The sequence below is a fragment of the Garra rufa genome, chromosome 7 (genome assembly GCF_049309525.1).
Source record: "Garra rufa chromosome 7, GarRuf1.0, whole genome shotgun sequence".
In the NCBI taxonomy this organism is placed as follows: domain Eukaryota; kingdom Metazoa; phylum Chordata; class Actinopteri; order Cypriniformes; family Cyprinidae; genus Garra; species Garra rufa.
Genome location: NC_133367.1, coordinates 30,892,569 through 30,913,800, shown reverse-complemented (window position 1 = coordinate 30,913,800; position 21,232 = coordinate 30,892,569). Strand labels below are relative to the sequence as shown.

The following is a 21,232-nucleotide window of genomic DNA, read 5'->3' as shown; positions in this document are numbered from 1 at the left end:
ACCTCAACCTTCAACCCTGTTTCCAATTTTATTGTAAAAAGAAAATCTAGTAAATAGGTTACAGCACATAGAACAGTACTTTTTGTACTTTATTCATGGAAAGTGCCTCATAAGTATGTGTACATATAAATATAAAGACCTTAAGTAAGGTTAAATTTCCGGTCTCTGATACAATGGTTTGTAATTTTAAACGTATTGCAAAACAAATGTAATCTTTCCTGACTAATTCACAGTGAACACACTATTATTAGAAATGATGTAAACTTATTTTTATCACAGCAGATGGATTGGATTTTTTTAAATGCGTGAATAACAATTTAACTCAATTTTGGAAAAAATTCATGCTAAATTAATCCATATGTATGCAGTACGTATTAACTAACGACAGCTTTATGGTTAAAGATACACTTGTTTACTACAACAAACAGACCACTAACTACTAGAGGAACTATACTTTTATATATAGTACATATCAAATCTATAGATATCATACGGTGTGTATATATAAACAAATTCAAACATTTGACAAGAAAGTAACAGTTAAATCTCACTTTTGAGCAAATATATGACTATATTGCTTTTAAAAGGTATGGTTTGTAAAGAAATTCGTTTTTATTAACAACTTAATTTAAACATTAAATAAACTTAATTTAAGACCCCAACGTTTTACATTTTAACAATTTGGCTTTTGTTTGTGTGATTAAAAAAAAGATGATCAATCCTCATTTAGCAAACAGTTTTTAATCAAAGAGTTCATGAAATTTTACCATTTAAAATTTCACTTGTCATTTCTTGAGCCACGCCATATCTACTGTAAGTATACCCTCTCTTCATATTTTGTGATAATCTTTTTTAGACAGAATATGCAAATTTATTGAAGTGTAAAGACAGTCAGAAAGTCACACTTTTCTCTTAATGGTGCAAAAAATGTTAAATATTTTCGAATGCAAGTACAATGAATCAGTCAGTAAAGTTCAGACCAGTTGTCTTTACATTCATAGAGATATCCATTCAACCATGTTATAACATATTTAGTGATCTTCACAATGTTTTTCGTCTTTCCAGGAAGCAGTTCAGATTGTCTGCACGTGAAAGGACGCCACTCTGCATCTTAAAGCATACCATATAACTGCAGTTCCTTGATGAGAACGGTTCTCTTGACGTCATCGAAGACCTTCCGGATGTTGTCGGTATCGGTGGCACAGGTAAAGTGTCTGTAAATGCATTTCCGCACTCGTCTTTCACGGTTTAAAGCTTGTTCGAGGTACAGGTTGCTGATGTAGTCCATCGCATCATTCCTGTCTCGATTTTTGCCTGGCATCATAACAAGGTGGAGTTGGAAAACATTTAGATAAAAAAAAAATAGGATAGAAATGGAAAAAAGGAAATTAAGATTTCAACATTTTCACCACAGAAAACAAGTTTATTGATGCTAAACGTAGAGGCACTTTCCATGTGTTTGGTAAACTTTGGTTTTTCAAAGCATTAGAGGCAAAAAAAAAAAAAAATTGAGAACGTTTAGATGTGTTACCTATAAACTATTGTATATAACATATAGCACTTTGTACAGCATGAAGAGTGAAATAATTTTCTTAATTTCTATACAAATTGTAGTGTTAACCGCATCCATGATGCTCAACCTTCAACCTGGTTACCCATTTTATTGTAAAAAGAAAATAATAATTTGATTTTCATTCATTCTTATTGGTAAGAAATAACAAAAGTTCAAAGTAAACTGCATTTCTATTCTATTTAGAAAGAATTTAACATTAACAGGGTTGCCAAATATTGTTAACAGAAGTGCAACAATTGCAAATCACAAGAATAGAATGAAATATGTAAATTAACAGAAAATAAAATGTAAATAAATAAATTACCTACTGAGGTTTACAATTAGTATTTTTTTTAGATAAACCACCTCTTTTCATCGACCATTTGTTGAGGAAAAAAAAAGTTTTTTGTACTTTATTCATGGAAAGTGCCTCATCTTCTAAGTTACATCTGTAATCCCCGTTCCCTGAAAGAGACGTTACGTCGAGTGACGTTTTGGGATCGTGCTTGAGAGACCAATGACCTCTGAGCTATAGAGAAAAGGCCAATGAACATTGGCGAGTGGAATTTGAATGCCTAGCCACTCCCCCATACATACGGCTGTATAAGATGGCAACTTGCATTCACTCATTCAGCCGAGCCTTAACCCGGTCAGCGCAGTTCAGGATTGTGGCAGATGGACGTAACGTCTTCATTCCCTCCTTCACGGAACGGGGTTACAGATGTAACTTAGACGTTCCCTCTCAGTCGTTTTCTCCGACGTTACGTCAAGTGTCGTTTTGGGATCTACCCATGGAAAACACCACAATCCTGAACCACGTTACGTAGTTGAGGCCCAAATGCTGACAGGCAGGCATGCCAGAACAAATGGACTCAACACATAACCTGCCCAGCGCCCTGTGTGCTGGATACACGGGACAACAGGGGTGCCAGAACTACTGAGGCAACCGTTGGGGGGCAGAGACAATGGCGAAACTTAAGTCATGTGGAATAAGGGAAGAATATACCTAGGTCATTGATATATGTAGGGGAAACACGGTGAATAACCATGGAGAAATACTGAGACGTGATGCCACAACTGGAGGGGGCGAAGGAGACCCTCTACCAGAGCACAGTCACGGACTATTTTGTCCTAGTGGGTGACGGGGCATGGAGGACCCAGAGTTCACACAGGGGGAACAACTGGGGGAATAGCGCATGGATCCATAAGGAATGGTGCAGCAAGCTGACACCGAGTCGGCCTCCCGCAAATGACCTTGATGTCACCTTAGCACACAGGCTCAACGTGGAGATTGTAGAATCTCACGAAGATATTGGGTGTCAGCACAGACCCCACCTCAGAGCATAGGCCTGCCTTGTGGAGGAGGCTCTAGCCTGGATGGTGTCTATCACGGCCTGGGGAAGGCCTGTGAGGTCTACCGTGTCCCGTCCAGAAGCCACACATGTAGGTAACATAGATCAGGACACGGGTGCCAGATGGTGCCCATGAAGTCGTACTGTCCGGATCAACCAGAGAGACGGACTGGGGAGCGTTAGCAGTGCGTCCTGGAGAAAAGTCGGCTTGCCAAGGGCAGCACTTACCTTTTCCACTCGTTCCTGCAGTGGCGAATCCAGGCTCCGAGTCCGAGGAGGCATAGCGTCGCTCAACATTAATCAGGGTGAAAGACCCAGAGATTTGGAAAATTGCTTTTTTTTGTAAAAAGTGTGGGTGATGGCAGCGAAGGGACAATCCCCCGGCCCTCCCCCGGGGGTGGGGGCACCGATGTCGTCTTCCCCCGAAAAGCAAATCCTTCTGGGTAGCCTGAGTCAGGGATGCTTCACAGACTTCGCTCCCCTACGACCAGCTCTACGCCCTGGCTGAGAGACTACCTCCTTCGGTGTTGCGGGGGGTGGAGAAGGTTTTGCGGCTGGAGGGGGGCACCCTATGTGACGAGCAGATGGAGGCTTGGCACCCGGCTTGGTGGACTCCCGCGGAGGCAAGATGTGTTTGATTGATTCCGTCTGCTTCTGTACTGCTGAGAACTGCTGGGGAAAGTCCTTGACAGTGTCGCCGAAGAGGCCGGCCTGGAAGACAGGTGCGTCGAGAAAGCGTACCTTGTCTATGTCAGCCACCTGTGCCAGGTTCAGCCAGAGATGGCGGTCTTGGACCATCATAGTGGACATCACCTGACTGAGGGACCACTTCATGACCATCGTCGCCCGGAGGGCGAAGTCGGGGTTCGTGCGCAGCTCCAGCATCAACCAATGGTCAGACCTACCCTTGTGCAGCTCTTTTAGTGCCTTAGCCTGATGTACTTGCAGGATGGCCATGGTGTGCAGGCCGGAGGCAGCCTGGCTCGCAGCACCATAAGCCTTTACAGCGAGAGCTGACGACAGCTTACAGGCTTTGGATGGGAGATGCTGATGGTTCTGCCAGGTGGCGTCGTTTTGCGGGCACAAGTGCACCGCAACCACATGCTCCACCTTGGGAACATCCACACACCCCCTGGCTGTCCCGCCATCGAGGGTAGTAAGGAGGGAGGAGCTCAGACGTGAACGAGCCATGTAGCAGCCATCTCATGAAAGAGTGGCGGGATCTTAACGTAGCAATGGTCATACACTCGCAATCAGTGCATGGACCATCCACGAAAGCTGCCTTGGCGTGTTTTTGGCCCGGGCATGTAAGGCAACAATTGTGACTGATTACGGAAGTCCAGAGGCAAACGGTTGAAAATAAATCTTGTGAGACATCTTTATCGACCGTGTTAAATATTTGCTCTTTTAGGGCTGGTTTGCCAAGGGAAGGACCACGGCACTCTCGGGCAGCACTTCGCTGTTTGAAAAGAGAGAGAGAAGCTGGCTACGCAGCCTGAAGACAGCACAAACGTCTTTCTTCTTTTCATCAGGAAATATTATATACCATATGTATGGGGGAGTGGCTAGGCATGCAAATTCCACTCACCAATGTTCATTGGCCTTTTCTCTATAGTTTAAAGGTGATGGGTCTCTCAAGTACAATCCCAAAACGTCACTCGACGTAACGTCAGAGTGAACGACTGAGAGGGAACTACATGTAGCTGATGCTGGTGATATTTTTTTATTTAAAGGCCTTAAGTTAAATTTCCAGGTTTCCTGACTGATTCACAGTGAACACACTAGTAGTAGAAATTATGTAAACTTCTAATTTTAATTACAGCAGATGGATTAGTTTAATTTAAATGCTTAACTTGGTTTTTGTATTTAATACAAAATTAATCCATATGCATGTAGTGTGTATTAACTAATAACAGTTTTATGGTTAAAGATACTATTACACTTGTTTAATACAACAAACAGACCATCAGAACTACCAGAGGAACTATACTTTTATATGTACATTTAAAATCTATAGACATCATACTGTATATATAAACAAATTCATACATTTGACAAGAAAGTAACAGTAAAATCTCCATTTTGAGCAAATATATGACTATATTGCTTTAAAATAGTATGGTTTGTAAAGAAAATAGTTTTTATTAACAACTTTAAACATTAATTTAAGACCCCAACATTTTTAATTTTAACAATTTGGCTTTTGTTTGTGTGATTAAAAAAAAACTTTCTATACATGTTACAGAAAGAAAATTATGGAAGCCTGTTTTGACCACAGAATAAAAACGTTTTTTCTCTCAGAATTCAGACTTTATTTATTGCTATTGTGTGTGTATATACACACACACATATATCACAGTATCGCAATAGCAAGAAATAATGTATTCTGAGTTTATTTTGTTTATTCACAATTTTAAGTTTACATCTCACAATTCTGATTTTTTTCTTTTTCGCAATTGTTTTTTTTTCTAATTTTTATAACAGAATAGACTTTTTATCTTACAATTCTGACTTTTTTTCTCAGGTTTATACCTCACAGTTGCTGTTTTTTTCACAGTTTCAAGTTTATATCTTACAATTTCAGACATTTCTCTTCAGAATTGAGTTTATATCTTACGATTCAGTCAGAATTGTTGTCAGAAAAAGTTATCTTGTATATTCTTATTTATTACTAATTACACTACCAGTCAAAAGTATTTTTACAGTTTTTTTTAAAGAATTCTCTTCTGCTCACCAAGCCTGCAATTATTTGATCTATAGTACAGCAAAAACAGTCAAATTTAGAAATATTTTACCTACTTAAACTGTTTTCTATTAGAAATTATTTTAAAATGCTGTGATTTCAAAGTTGAATTTTTAGCATCATTACTCCAGCCACATGATCCTTCAGAAATCATTCTAATATTATGATTTGCTGCTCAAAAACATTTATTACTAATATTATGTTGAAAACAGCTAAGTAGAATTTTTTTGATAAATAGAAAGTTCAGAAGAACAGCATTTATCTGAAATAGAAAAATAAATTATACTGACTCCAAGCTTTTGAATGGTATAGTATATAATGTTACAAAATCTTTTTATTTCAGATAAATGATGATCTTTGAATCTTTCTATTTATCAAAGGATCATGTGACACTGAAGACTGGAGTAATGATTTTGAAAATGTAGCTTTGCTCACAGAAATAAATTACATTTAAATAGAAAACAGTTATTTTAAATAGTAAAAATATTTCAAAATATTACTGTTTTGCTGTACTTTGGATCAAATAAATGCAGGCTTGGTGAGCAGAAGAGATGTCTTTTAAAAGAACATTAAAAACCTTACTGTTCAAAAACATTTGACTGGTATTGTATCTTTTTAATATATGTATTTTTTCATTCTGTAAAACAGAAACAGGCTTCCATATTAATTTTTGGTTCTATTTCAAAAGAAACTCTCCACCCTCATGCTCTAAGCAATCAGTAAAGTCAAATATTTGGGCAGGACGCTGAGCAGATCAGCCAATTGTTGCTTTGTGTTTCTCAGGTCGTTCTTGCCAGCAGCTATAGTGTAAAATTCCTGCCACCCCCTCGAAACCAAAAGACGCTGGAAATTTGCCTGTTGTGTGGCGTTCCTCTGAGGTGCGATTTGACAGCTTCCTCATTCCTTCAGAGTAATGTCACTTTAAGTAGATGACTTGCAATGATCAGATTTGAAGAAAGTGTGTCATACCATAAGAATCTGATGTTTTTATCCACCAAAAAGTAGAAATATAGAATAGTTTGAGCAAAAGACAAAGAAACAGAAGGCTGCATAGATTCAAGCCATCAATTGCGCATCCCTCCAAGCTCAGTTTATTAGGTTGGCAGAAGCAGGCGATATCCTGAAAGAAGTGGGCCTCTCAGAGCACTCCGTATTCCTGCAGGGACTTGATGAGGACAGTGTCTTTCACGTCATTGAAAACCTTCCGGATGTTATTGGTGTCCGTGGCGCAGGTGAAGTGAGCGTAGATGTTTTTGCACTCCTTTGACTCGGCACTGATTCCCCTCTGTTTATACATATTGTGGATGAACGTCATGGCGTCTTGCGCGTCCCGCCGTCTGCCTGAGGGTGGCACCAAACCACAGAGGAGGGGAGGAGTTAGTACAAGCTCGGAAGGTAAGAGCGATTGAACTCAGCGGAGCACATGCAAATTATAGAGGCAGGAACAATTAAGGCGAGAGAAAGCATCTAAGCAAACATTTTTAAAATCGCTATTAAAATTAATATTTAACCCTTCTGGAATCAGGAGAGCTCAAAGTACATAGCAGTTTCATTGGGTTAATGTTAAATTAAAGAGATGCAGCACTCAGAAATGTTTGTCAAATCATACTAACTCTGTCTGACTGACTTTCTTTGGTAAAACATAAATGGAGATACTTAGCAGAATGTTAACGCAACTCTTTTCAAAGGCTGGGTTTGCCATTTAAAATAGCAGCTATTATTCCGGTCTTCAAAGTCGCATGAATCTACAGAAATCATTCTAATATGCCGTTTTCCTGCTTAAGAAACATTTCTTCTTATTATATTCTTATTTTTATTCATGTTGGACACCGTTGTGTTGTTGAATATTTTTGTGGAAACTGATACTTTTTATTCAGGATTCTTTGATGAATAGAATGTTCAAAAGAACGGCATTTTTTTGAAATAGAAATCTTAATGTAACATTATAAATGTCTTTGCTATCAAATATTAACAACTTAATGCATCCCTGCTGAATAGAAGTATTTTTTTTAAACATATACCTCTTATACTTTTGAATGGTAACACTGAAAACGCAATGGCTGCTAAAAATTCAGCTTTGCTATCACCAGAATAAATTACATTTTAAAATACAAAGTTTTACTGTATTATTACAAACTTTTGAAAAAAAATTCCAACTTTTTTCTCACAAGTTCACTTTTCTTGCAATTCAGACTTTTTTTTATAATTGTGAGATATAGTCTATAGTGAGATATAATTGTGAGAAATAAAGTCAGAATTGCAAGATAAAGTCTGACTTTTTTCCACAATTCTGAGTTTATATCTTGCAATTCTGACTTTATGTACTTGCAAGTGCAAGTTTGAATCTTGTAGTTCTGACTTTTTCCCTCACAACTGTGTTTCTAGCAATTCTGCTTTTTTTTAGATATAAACTCAATTGCAAGAAATTAAGTCCGAATTGTGAGATAAATTCTGACTTTTTTCCCCTCACATTTCCAAGTTTATATCTTGCAATTCTGACTTTTTTCTCTGAATTCAGATTTTTTCTCTCGCAATTTCAACTTTTTCTCAGAACTGTAGGATAAAAATGTGCAATTCTGACTTTATTCGCAAGCTTTAAATGTGAGTTTGAATCTCTCAATTCAGACTTTTCTCAGAATTATGAGATATAGTCTATAGTGAGATATAATAGTTAGAAATAAGTCCGAATTGGGAGATAAATTCTGACTTTTTTCTCACAATTACGAGTTTATATCGTGCAATTCTGACTTTTTCTCTGAATTCTGAATTATTTTCTCGCAAAACTCTAAGATAAAAATGCGCAATTCTGACTTTATTCGCAAGTTTTTAAATGTAAGTTTGACTCTTGCAATTCTGACATTTTTTTTCGCAATTCCGAGTTTACATCTCGCAATTCAAACTTCTTTCACAAAAGAAGAATTGCAAAATAAATTCTGACTTTTTTCTCACAATTCTGAGTTTATATCTTGCAATTCTGACTTTTTTCTCTGAATTCAGATTTTTTTTCTTGCAATTCTGACTTTTTCTCAGAACTGTTAGATAAAAAATGTACAATTCTGACTTTATTCGCAAGTTTTAGATGCAATTTAGACTTTTCTCAGAATTATGAGATATAGTCTATAGTGAGATATAATTGTAGGAAATTAAGTCCGAATTGGGAGATAAATTTTGACTTTTTTTCTCACAATTCCGAGTTTATATTGTGCAATTCTGACTTTTTTCTCTGAATTCAGATTTTTTTCTCTCGCAAAACTGTAAGATAAAAATGCGCAATTCTAACTTTATTCGCAAGTTTTAAATGCGAGTTTGAATCTCACAGTTGACATTTTTCTCGTAATTTAGTGTTTACATCTCGCAATTAAGACTTTTCTCACAATTCAGACTTCTTGTGAGATAAATTCTGACTTTTTCTCACAATTCCGATTTTATATCTTGAAATTCTTGCAATTTTTCTCAGAACTGTGAGATAAAAACTCGCAGTTTACTTTTTTTTTTACTCGGAAATGCGAGTTTGAATCTCGCAATTCTGTCTTTTTTCTCGCAATTCAGTTTGCATCCCACAATTCTGACTTTTACCTTGCAATTATGATATTGTGATATAAACTCTCAATTGCGAGAAATACAATTCCGAGTTCATATCTTGCAATTCAAATGCAATTTTGAATCTCGCAATTCTGAATTTTTTCTCGGAATTCAGACTTTTTTCTCACAATTCTGACTTTTTTTTTTTTTTACTTGCCAATGCAAGTTTGAATCTCGCAATTCTTTTTTTTTTCTTCTCAGAATTGTGAGATATAAACTCACAACTGTGAGAAATCAAAGAAAGTGAGTTCAGAAAGTGAGTTTAAATCTCGAAATTCAGATTTTTTTTCTCTGAATTGTGAGACATCAATTTGCAATTGTGAATTTTAAAGTCCAATTCTGAGGGGGAAAAAGACTGATATGTTCTCAGAATTGCAAGTTTTTATCACGCAATATCCAAAAAAATCCAAATTGTGAAGTAAAAAGTCGCAGTTACCTTTTTATCTTTTCATTCAATGGTGGAAACTGGCTTCAATAACAAGTAGCGTGTATATATACTAATAAATACTTTAATTCAGTAGCTATGCATTAAATTTATTTAAAAAAAATATTTTAAATAAATGCTTTTGAACATTCTATTCACCAAAGAATCCTAAAAAAAAAAAAAAAAAAAAAAAAAAAAAAAATATATATATATATATATATATATATATAATGGTTTCCACAAAAATATTCAGTGTTGATAAAAATAAGAGCTATTATTATTATTGAGCACCAATAATACTGACACTGATTAAGCACACAATGAGCATATTAGAATGATTTCTGAAGGATCATGTGACACTGATGACTATGAGTAATGAAGCTTTGCATCACAGGAATAAATATTTTTTTAATATATTACAACAGTTTTTTTTTTTAAATGCGTACTGTCTCTTTAAATTTAACTATTACATTTGTTTCTCTATCTTTAAATCTCAAAGATGGAGCTACTCCTCTCAGAGAGTCTGTCTGATGCTCTTTTTCTGCCTGTAAATGCACGGAATTGGCTATTTTTTGGTTGCCGTTGGTAACGGGGGTAGAGGGCGAGAGATCTAAAGCGATCAAACTGGGGCCATTTCCACAAATACTCTCTCCATATCAGCACTAAGAAACTAATCTCTGTCCTACACCATCTGCTGTGAAGCAAAACCTATTCCAACTGCATTGTCAATTTCATTTCCTAGACAGCCTGATTATTCAGTTTAAGGCTGGTTTACTAAACTGTTGGTGCACAAATACTTATTTCCATACCGTCAAACCCCGCGAAGTAAGTTTTTAGGTCTGACGTCTTGATCTTTTCCTCCAGGATGTCCATCTTGTTTAGGAAGAGGATGATGGAGGCACTGGCGAACCATGGCGAGTGGATGGTGGTGTAGAAGAGCGACAAGCTCTCTTTCATGCGGTTCTGGAGCCGGAGAGAGCAAGCATTCACAGCAGAAGTTAATTAAATGAGAGAGACACTAGGTGCAAGAGAGATTACACAATTTATCAGTGCTGCATGGGAAGAAAACAGGAAGGAGCATTTCTGGGAAAGTGCAAACAAATGTGAAACAATAGAATGTGAATCTGTCAGGAAATGTCTGTCGTGTTTCACCTCAATGGCACAAAACAAAGTTATTATAATAAGGAAAATTGAGAGGTTTTGTATTGTGACATTTTCATGACAATTAAAACCTGTTAGTAGCCTAATTTAATATGAAAAAAAAATCATTAATATAATGCAAAACAAATAATAACATTTAAATTGTATTTGTAAAATTTTCACTTTTTAACTTAATCAAATATGACTAAATTATTTCAGAATTTTCACTTATGCATTTATCATGTAAACAAGCATGTGTCCAAAGATTTTTTTATTGCTGAACAACCATTATTTTTTTTAAATCGTTGTTTATTTTACTGAATCAGTTGGTTTTAGCATGGTTTTCGCTAGTTCTTAACTTGTTTTTTGGATGGAAAAAACATGCTAGAAACGTTAAAAATATGCTAATCATGCTAGCAATATGCTGGCAACATGTTAATCATGCTAAGAACATGCCAACCATGTGTTAATAACATGCTAAAACTTTGTAGAAACACTAGCAACATGTTAATCATGCTTGTAACATGCTAACAACGTGAGCCATGCAAGAAACATGTTAATAACGTGAGCCATGCAAGAAACATGCTAGAAACATGTTAGCAACATGCAAGTCATGCTGGAAAACATGCTAGAAACATGTTAGCATGCAAGTCATGCGGCGAAACATGCTAGAAACATGTTATCAACATGCTAACAACATGTTAATCATGTTAAGAAGATGCTAACCATGTGGTAACCATGCTAAGAACATGATAACCATGTGGTATAAACATGTTAACAACATGCTAATCATGCTAAGAACATGCTAACCATGTGCTAATAACATAGAAACATACTAGCAAAATGTTAATCATGCTGGCAACATGTTAACAACATGCTAGTCATGCTATAAACATGTTAGCAACATACAGTACTAACATGCAAATTGTGTTGAAACCATGCTAATAACATGGTAGCAACATGGTAATTATGTTAAAATTATGTTAGCAACGTGCTAGCAACATTTCTCTAATCCACCTATCTAAAGTTTAAAACTCCAAGCTTTTTACAACTGCTTCAAACTTTCAGGCTTGGCTTTCTCAAGCCAACTTCAAAGTTTGTTCTCAAACTTTCGTCGTCTAGTTACACACTACTTTATCATTTATTAATGTCTTGAATTATTTCATTGTGACGTCATTGTTTCCATTTTATTTTTTTATTAAAGTAAATTTGTTATTATTTATCATTTGTGTGTGTGTATATATATATATATATATATATATATATAATTTTTTTTTTTTTTTTTCAGTTTTAGTTTCAGTAATTCAACTTATACTTCTCATTTGAAAGTTTTTGAGTTTTCTTAGTTTATTTCATTTTTTAAATGTCTTTATAGCAATAATTAGTTCCAGTTAACAAAATCAACACAACATAGGCTTCATATCTTTATGCAAATTAGAAATATGCACATTTCTTTTAGCCTTTCAGTTGCAGTCAAATATAACTCAGGAATGATCCAAATCTAGATGCAACATATACTTATCAAAGCAATCGATTAGGACAAGGCAGAAAGACAGATTCAAACAGACTGGGGTGAAGGAGACGCTCACCTCCTTGTTATTCTCCTCCAGCACCTGGTCGAACTCGCTGAGAGAGGCTAAAAATATGAGCGATGTCACATTCTCAAAGCAATGGATCCATTTCCGCCTCTCGGACTTCTGGCCACCCACATCCACAATCCTTCAGAAACAAAAGTTGTGTTGTTCATTCTTGAAACTTTCTGTACAAACCGAAAACACTAACCGTCAAGCCCTATAATTTGTTCCTACTTCCTTGCTGTCATATATCAAACACGTCTACCTAAAAATACACAGGGTTGCATCAGGTAATCGACTCATTATCTTGTGACATGTTTCTTTATATAAAAAAAAATGTGAATGTTTTTACACTTTCTGAGTTTTGTGAGAAAACTCCAGGCGGTTCTTGAATTAAAGGAATAGTTCATCCCAAAAAATTAATTTTGCTGAAAATTTACTCACCCTCAGGTCACTTCAAAATGTAATTGAGTTTGTTTTTCCATCAGATTTGGAGAAATTTAGCATTACATCACTTACTCACCAATGGGTCCTCTGTAGTAGTGAATGGGTGCTGTCAGAATGAAAGTCTGAACAGCTGATGAAAACATCCCAATAATCCACAAGTAATCCCAGTCCATCAGTTAAAATCTTGAGAAGTGAAAAACTGCATGTTTTTAAACTTTAAACTTGCGAAAACCAAACTGCGAGTTTGTAATTCATCATAATGCTTTCTCCTGTGAAAAAGTCCATGAAAATCCATATTTGTTTTTGAAATATTTGTTACCGACATGTGGTTTTAACTGTTGGTGTGGATTATTGTGATGTTTTTATCTGATTTTTCAAATTTCATTCTGACGGCACCCATTCACTGCAGAGGATTCATTGGTAAGCAAGTGATGTTACAGTGCCTTGCAAAAGTACTCATATTCATTCATTTTTTTTTACATTTTGTTTTGTTGCAGCATTATGTTAAACTGCTAAGTTTCCCCCCACATCAATCTACACTCCATACACCATAATAATGACAAAGCAAAAGCCAGTTTGCAGATTTTACAAATTTATTAAAAATAAAACACTGAAATAAGTGCGTTGCATAAGTATTCATACCCTTAACTCAGTACATAGTTGAAGCATCTTTACAGCCTCAAGTCTTTTTGGGTATGATGTGACAAGCTTTGCGCATCTGCATTTGGCAATTATCTGCCATTCTTTGCCTCACCTTTTCACCTCTCAAGCTCTGTCAGCTTGGATGGGGATTGGATTTTCTAGAGTCCTAGTTGTTCCAATCGTCTTCCATTATGGATAATGCTTCTGTGAACCTTCAATGCAGCAGATTTTTTTCTGAACTCTTCCCTAGATCATTGCCTTAACGCAAGTCTGTCACTGAGCTCTACAGGCAGTTATCTTGACCTCAGGACTTGGTTTTTGCTCTGATATGCATTTTCAGCTGTTCGACCTTTTCTGAGAGGTGTGTGCCTTTCTAAATCATACTCATTCAAATGAATTTGCCACAGTTTAACTCCACTCGAAGTGTAGTAACATCTAGAAGCAATATGAATGCTCCTGAGCTAAATGTCGAGTGTCCCAGAAAAGGGTATGAATACTTATGCAACGGGATCTTTTCAGTTTTTTATTTTTAATACATTTGCACAAATGTTAAAAACCCATTTTTTTTTTTGCTTTGCCATTATGGAGTAGGGAGTGTAGATTGATGTGGGGGAAAAAAGTAATTTAAAGTAGTTTAACATAAGGCAGCAACATAACAAAATGTGAACAAAATGAAGGGGTATGAATACTTTCGCAAGGCACTGTAAATGTTTCCAAACCTGTTCTGCCGAACAAACAAACTCATCTACATCTTAGACGACCTACAGATGAGTACATTTTCAGCAAATAACAAAACAAAAGACTTACTTAAAAATTAAATATTTTTATCTATTTATTTTGCTACCTGAGTGTGATCTTCTCCACACTGAAGGAGTAGTCATTGATGCCTGTGGTAGGGAATCGGACTCGGAGCACATCCTGGGCGTTAGGTATGAAGTCTGGGGCCGCAATACGTTCCAAATTTGTCATGTAGCTAAAAAAAACAATTATGCAACATAATTCAGTGTCACATTTCAGAAGTGTGCGAGTGTGATAAAGTGGCATGATGTTTGCCTATTGCTTTATTGGTGTTTGTGCTTTAGACAGCAGTTTAATTAAACGTCCTGGTTTGTTTGTGTTTCTTATCATGGCCAGGTTTGTAGAACTGAAAGCACGGTCGGGGAAGCAGGAGGAGAGAACGAGAAGGACATGCAGAACTGTGCAAAGGAGTGATTAGGTAACGATTAACAAGAACACACTGATGTACTTTACAGGAAATGTGCTTAACAATGTGCATTACTGCCTTCATTTAACAGGCGTCTAGTGGGTTAACGGCATTGAAACAAAAACACACTTTATTCATTATAACAATCCGAAAAATTTAAATGTGTTAATAATATATGAGTAAAATAAAAGACGACACATCAGTTGAGTTCAAAAAAGTTCAAAACTCATTAATATTTAATGCAACTGAGTGGTTTAGGGCAATACTGACTTGTTTGGACTTGCATGCTTGTCTAAAGATACAGCTGTATTGCCCTCCAATGGTGCTATTTGGATCTGCACAAATTATTTCAGGGTTTTTATTTATAAACATTTGACATACAAAATGAACTGCTTAAATTCTTGTTAAAATATTAGTAGTAATATGTTAGTAGTAATATAATAACAGTCGTTTAATGTGTTAAAATATTTGTTAACATTATTAATGTAGTTATATAACTGTAATTTTAATACTGATTATTTTATAAATAATATATTAGAAATAACTAATAAACTTAACAGATATATAAATTAAGTATAAAAATATAGACAGAAATATTACATTTTAATAAATGTATTTACAATTTAATGTAATTTTAGAAATCGTTGCTAATTTATTACATTAACAAAGGTTAGTCAGTGTTGTTATTATTGTAATTATGATGTAAATATTACAATTTTCTGTGCTATTAGTAAAGTAATTATATAATTGCAGATCCTACAGATTGAATACATGAATTTGTGACATAATGTTAAAATAAATGAGTTAATACTGTATTTTAAATAATTTTGTTGTTAATTTATATTTCTAAATATATAATAGAAATACTTAAAATGTTACATTAATTACAAGAACTGAGTGGAAACTACTTTTCCTTTAAAATGTTCGTCAGCCAATCAGATTCAAGCATTCACAACCTCGTAGCATAAGTAATAAATAATAAATATTCAATTCAGTTTCTTGTATTATTCTGCTGTCTCTCAAATCAATATTTCATGGCCATGTTATTTATTTGTTTTCATGTAATAAACATGCTAATGTACAGACAATGTACAGATGGGCATTATTGCACAATCAACCCCTTTAGAATTATATAGGGCTTTTGCGTCAGATTCCAGATTTAATTTTTTTGATATAGATACTTACTATTCTGTAGAGTCCAAAAGCTGGTACTCTCGACGACGACCATAACAGACCTTCAGACCTTCGTCAGCCCAAAGTCGGCGGATAGCGTCCACATACATTCTGTCCAAATGTGTTACCTGACGGATTTCCACATCCTGAAACTGTTTCCCGTATACCTATGGATATAAATGGCAACAAATGAGGCTTGTTGTATATAAATATTGTGTAGATGCTTTCTATGTTCATGGTCAATTTGAAAGGACAGCTGTCACAGCTATCACAGCTTAGTATAATTTACACAAACACACACACACACACACACACACACACACACACACACACACACACACACACACACACACACACACACACACACTGTCAATTCGATTAATCGCATACAAACTGAAAGTATATATATAAATATATATATAAAAAAAACTTGCTGGTTGAATAAAAGTAACTTTAGGTCAGAATTTGCCAGGGGCTTGACTGTATATTTCCTAAATCTATACATATTTTATACATACATATAAAATATGTACATATAAAATGCAGTTAAATCGATTAATCGCGAATAATAATTGTTTACATATGTTTGTTTATTGTGTATATTTATGTATATATAAATAGACACGTAAATGAAATATTTACGTGTGTGTGTGTGCATATATATATGTATGCGTGTGTGTGTGTGTGTGTGTGTGTGTGTGTGTGTGTGTGTACATATATATACACACATACAGTATCTCACAAAAGTGAGTACACCCCTCACATTTCCGTAACCATTTCAGTAGATTTACTTTCCTCTGAAAATTACTCAGCATACAGCCGTTATTGTCAAAATAGCTGGCAACAAAAGTGAGTACACCCTAAGTGAACTTGTCTAAAGTGTCAATATATTGTGTTAGCACCATTGTTAACTGGCACTGCCTTAATCATCCTGGGCATGGAATTGACCAGAGTTGCACAGGTTGTTGCTGGGATCCTCTTCCGCTCTATAAAGACATCACAGAGCTGCTGGATGTTAGACGCTTGCGGATGCCCCACGGGTGCTTAATAGGGTTCAGGTCTGGAGACATACTTGGCCACCCCATCACCTTCACCTTCAGCTTCCTCAGCAAGGCAGTTGTCATCTTGGTGGTGTGTTTGGGGTCGTTCGGCCTAGTTTCTGTAGGAAAGGCATCATATTCTGCTTCAGAATGTACAGTACATAATGGAATCCATGTTTCGCTCAATGTACTGCCCCTCCCCTGTACCAGCAGCACTCATGCAGCCCCAGACCATGATGCTACCACCACCATGCTTGACTGTAGGCAAGACACAACTTTTTTGGTACTCCTCACCAGGGCATCGCCACACATCTGAACCAAACAAGTTTATCTTATAGTCTCATCAGACCACAGGACATGGTTCCAGTAATTCATGCTCTTGGACTGGGTGTCTTCAGCAAACTGTTTGCGGGCTTTCTTGTAAGCCAGGTTCAGATGAGGCTTTCTTCTGGGATGACGCCCATGCAGACCAACTTGTTGTAGTGTGTGGCGTATGGTCTGAGCACTGACAAGCTGACCTTCTACTTCTGCAACCTTTAAAGCAATGCTGGCAGCACTCATGCATCTGTTTTTTGAAGCCAGGTTCTGCACCTGACTCACAGAATGAGTGCTTAACTTCACTGATCGACCCTTGCAAGGCCTGTTCTGAATGGAACCCATCTTGGAAAACCTCTGTATGAACCTGACCACTGTAGTGTAACTCAGTCTCAGGGTGTTACTGAACCTCCAATAGCCTTGGCCATCTTTGTGGAGAGCAACAATTCTAATTCTTAAATCTTCAGAGAGTTCTTTGCCATGAGATGCCATGTTGAACATCCAGTGGTCAGTATGAGAGAATTGTACTTGAAGCACCTGATTTTAATCGCTCTAATACAAGATACACAACTTTGTATGGTCCTGTCAAGCAGACAAAAACAAACATGATGAATATGACATGTGGCTTTGCTTTTGATGCCAGCTATTTTGACAATAATAGCTGTATGTTGAGTTATTTTCAGAGGACAGTAAATCTATACTGCTATACAAGCTGCACATTGACTACTCTAAAATATCCAAGTTTCATTTCTATAGTATTGTCCCTTGAGAAGATATACTAAAATGGTTGCTGAACACACACACACACACACACACACACACACACACACACACACACACACACACACACACACACAAATACCTTGATAATATAAATACTGTTCATTTGAGTGAACTACCCCACCCCTACCATACAAACTCAGTAGTAATCGTAACCCGGTGTGTGAAACAGGTAGTAACTGCTTGTGTAAATTGTGCTATCAGTGGGCGTTTCAAAGAACCGTTGTGCAGTTAATTTCAACTATAAAACTGTGAGGAATTCAGAAACAATCCGAGTTTTTCTCTGGCAGGTCACCTCATTTTGCGGGTTAGCATAGGGAATCTTTAGGGTGTTCATGGCTGCTGTCAGAGCCCTCATAGCTGTGAAGATATTCTGGTAAACCAGTTTAGTGTAGCCCCGCCTGTCTTCTTCGGAAAAGCCCTTGCCGTGAATAATCCTCATCTGCTTGATAAAAGTCGTCTTCCCGCTTTCTCCAGTGCCTAAAATCCACAATAAAATAAATATTACTACATGAAGCAGAAAAGGGATGTCAAACACTACTTCTGAAACCAGGCCAAGGTATGACAAAAATGGAGAACCGAAAGGAATGCAACGTGCAGATGATAACATACGAGTCTTTTTTTTTTTTTTCACACAAAGGAATGTTATCCATCGTGTTAGCTACAAAGCGAGATGTTTTAATCGTCTTTAAACTGACAGCTGGAGACTTTCACAAAGTATGCGGCCGGACGTGTTTGGATGCCTTTGACCTGGGGTGTCATCCATCAGGGGACTTTCTCTGGTGTGAAGTCTAAAACTGTTGTTTTGGTTTAAGTGATTTAAGCAGGCAAGCGTTAACCAGTTATCAGTGACTCAGGCGGTTCTCGGCGTTTCTCAAACAGCAAATATTTGATGGGCAAACAATCACACATCACATCAAATCAAATCGGTGTAAGCTGTTTTTACCCACGACGGCCAAAAAAAAAAAAAATATGTCAGGCATGTCCTAATCACTTGATCACTCAAGAATGTCTCCCTCAAGATGTCACAAGCCAAATTTGAATGCTGATGAAGAGATTAGCCATACTAACTTGCCTGCATCTACAACTATCTCCAAGTACTTCCCACAACAATAATGGGTAGGTACCATGACATGTCAAGCTGTTATAACATCTTTATTTCCTCATTTTAACTAGCTGCAAGTAATTCAATACAGAAAATTGAACTCAAATACATATATGTAAAATCTTCATCATAATTGTTTTCCCAAAATAAATATTTTGATTTCAATGCACCAGTAGGAACATGCATAGACAAGTATTCTTCAGATAAATGGTTCACTCCCTTCACAGTTGAGATGACTCAGAGATACACTCATCCGATACAACATTTGTGACCGTTGATCACAAAACCAGTCATAAGTGTCAATTTTTTTTTTTTTTTAATTGAGGTTTATACATCATCTGAAAGCTGAATAAATAAGCTTTCCATTGATGTATGGATGGTTGTTAGGACAGGACAATGTTTGGCAGAGATACAACTATTTGAAAATCTGGAATCTGAGGGTGCAAAAAATCGAAATACTGAGAAAATCGCCTTTAAAGTAGTCCAAATAAAGTTCTTAGCAATGCATATTACTAAACAAAAGTTGCGTTTTGTGATATTTACGGTAGGAAATTTACTAAATATCTTCCTAGAACATGATCTTTACTTAATATCCTAATGATTTTTGGCATAAAAGAAACATAATTTTGACCCATACAATATATTTTTGGCTATTGCTACAAATATACAAGTGCTACTTAAGACTTAAGAAGGTTTTGTGGTCCAGGGTCACATTTAAAGATCTCAGTTCCTTGGGTGATGTCCACAGTGTCTCCATGTCAACATATTTGTGCTTCTAATCGCTTTTAGTTATATAAAACTTGAATAGGTAGAAATATCTCACCTAATAGAAGCACTTTGATTTCTCTCCGTTCTCGTTTCTTCTGATCCGCAAGGATTCTTTTGATTTCATTGTGTATGACAACGGCGCTCTTCTCATCTTCGGACAAGCAACAGGTGCATGTCGTGTAGCACCATCTCCAACAGCCCCCCATCTCCCCTGTAGCACATAAATAACCATTTAACCTTTTGAAGAGGCATTAAAAGTTAAGAAAATTAGGTTTGTATAATAAACAAATATCGAATTTAGAACGCATACAATAGCGAAGTTGTTTTGAATCGAAACCTTCCACTGAGTCAATTCGGTTCGTTCACGAAACGGACTGTATCGGTCCGAGACGTTCTTCAGCAGGTCAACTGATAATATGAAATATGCTGTTTTAAGAGCATGAGACACGAAGTTAGTAATATGCGTGAAAGATTATTGCGTTGTGACTTAAAAGAATCACTGAATCGTTTAAAGCGAACTGTTCGAAAGAACCGATTCGCAGAAACGAGCCTTCCATCATAAGTAGGCTATGTACATTCAAATGTATAAAGTTCCATTCCTATGTATACCTATGGGTTAAACGCATGCGTATAATTGACTATTCAGGCCCTGGGAAAGGGGGAAAACCGACTTTTGTTTAATTTTCATATCTACTGAAACCTGTATTTTAAACACATTGTACAATCTTGGACTTCCCCTAAGAAGAAAAAGAAGAAACCTAATAGGCTACTTATTGCAGGTGCGCAGTGCCTTTTATTACACCTATAAAGACAGAAACAAACTGAATGAACTTAAACAGGGATTACAGCATAAACAAGATGAATCACTTACCTGCATTCGTCGACACACCTGTACGGAGTCAGTAATGCCTTTACGAAACACGATCCATTATTTTCCCTGAGCCGAATTGCGTTTGAACCAAGTTCTTTTTCTTGTAGAAGTTTTTTTTTCAATCAAAAGCTTCCCCCCAAAACATCCAAATTCTTAAGTAAACGTCACATGATCTTTCCTCCTTGCCTTCAGACAGGTCTACCTGCAATTCAGGATCGTCCTTCTTGAATGGGTGAATATGGGCTGTCTCAAAAACTAGTCAGCTACCTACTTAGGCAGCGGTTTGTGGCACCTTCTTGTGTTTAAAAGCTGCTAGACGGAATGAGGCGGAAAAGAACGCAAGGGTCTCAAGGCGCGTTTTCAAAAGTTTTTAGTTTGGACGCTTGAGACGCGACGCGAGGTCCGTGTGACGCATGCGTACATAAACCGAAAATCGTGCCAACAAGAACGCGCCCGATGTGAACGCCCCCCTGGGGGTGTGCTAGTCAGCATTTTTAGCCATCATATCTCTCAAAAATGC

At 36.6% G+C, this 21,232-nt stretch overlaps 1 protein-coding gene across 2 annotated transcripts; it reads right to left on the bottom strand.

The window, feature by feature from the left end:
• Positions 1 to 792: 792 nt before the first annotated feature.
• On the bottom strand, positions 793 to 21,107 carry LOC141338302 (guanine nucleotide-binding protein G(q) subunit alpha-like). Of its 2 annotated transcripts, none has more exons than XM_073843838.1 (8): positions 20,713 to 21,107; positions 19,897 to 20,052; positions 18,264 to 18,448; positions 15,846 to 16,000; positions 14,301 to 14,429; positions 12,383 to 12,512; positions 10,463 to 10,616; positions 793 to 1,314 (listed from the first exon to the last, which is right to left on the bottom strand). In XM_073843838.1, the coding sequence occupies exons 2-8, from the start codon at positions 20,045 to 20,047 to the stop codon at positions 1,112 to 1,114; spliced, it is 1,107 nt and encodes a 368-aa protein (XP_073699939.1). In that variant the 5' UTR covers positions 20,048 to 20,052; positions 20,713 to 21,107; the 3' UTR covers positions 793 to 1,111. The 2 variants fall into 2 exon arrangements, with proteins under 2 accessions (XP_073699939.1, XP_073699938.1); XM_073843837.1 differs by lacking the exon at positions 793 to 1,314 and adding an exon at positions 4,699 to 6,988.
• Positions 21,108 to 21,232: the final 125 nt, after the last annotated feature.

Bases quoted from the DNA above. Each gene is read 5' to 3' on its own strand.
- LOC141338302 (XM_073843838.1), bottom strand. From the start codon at position 20,047: ATGGGGGGCTGTTGGAGATGGTGCTACACGACATGCACCTGTTGCTTG. The intron at 16,001-18,263 runs GTGACCTGCCAG...TTATATCCATAG, and splicing joins ATGCTAACCCGCAAAATGAG to GTATACGGGAAACAGTTTCA. The intron at 10,617-12,382 runs GTGAGCGTCTCC...CTCCGGCTCCAG, and splicing joins TGGAGGAGAATAACAAGGAG to AACCGCATGAAAGAGAGCTT.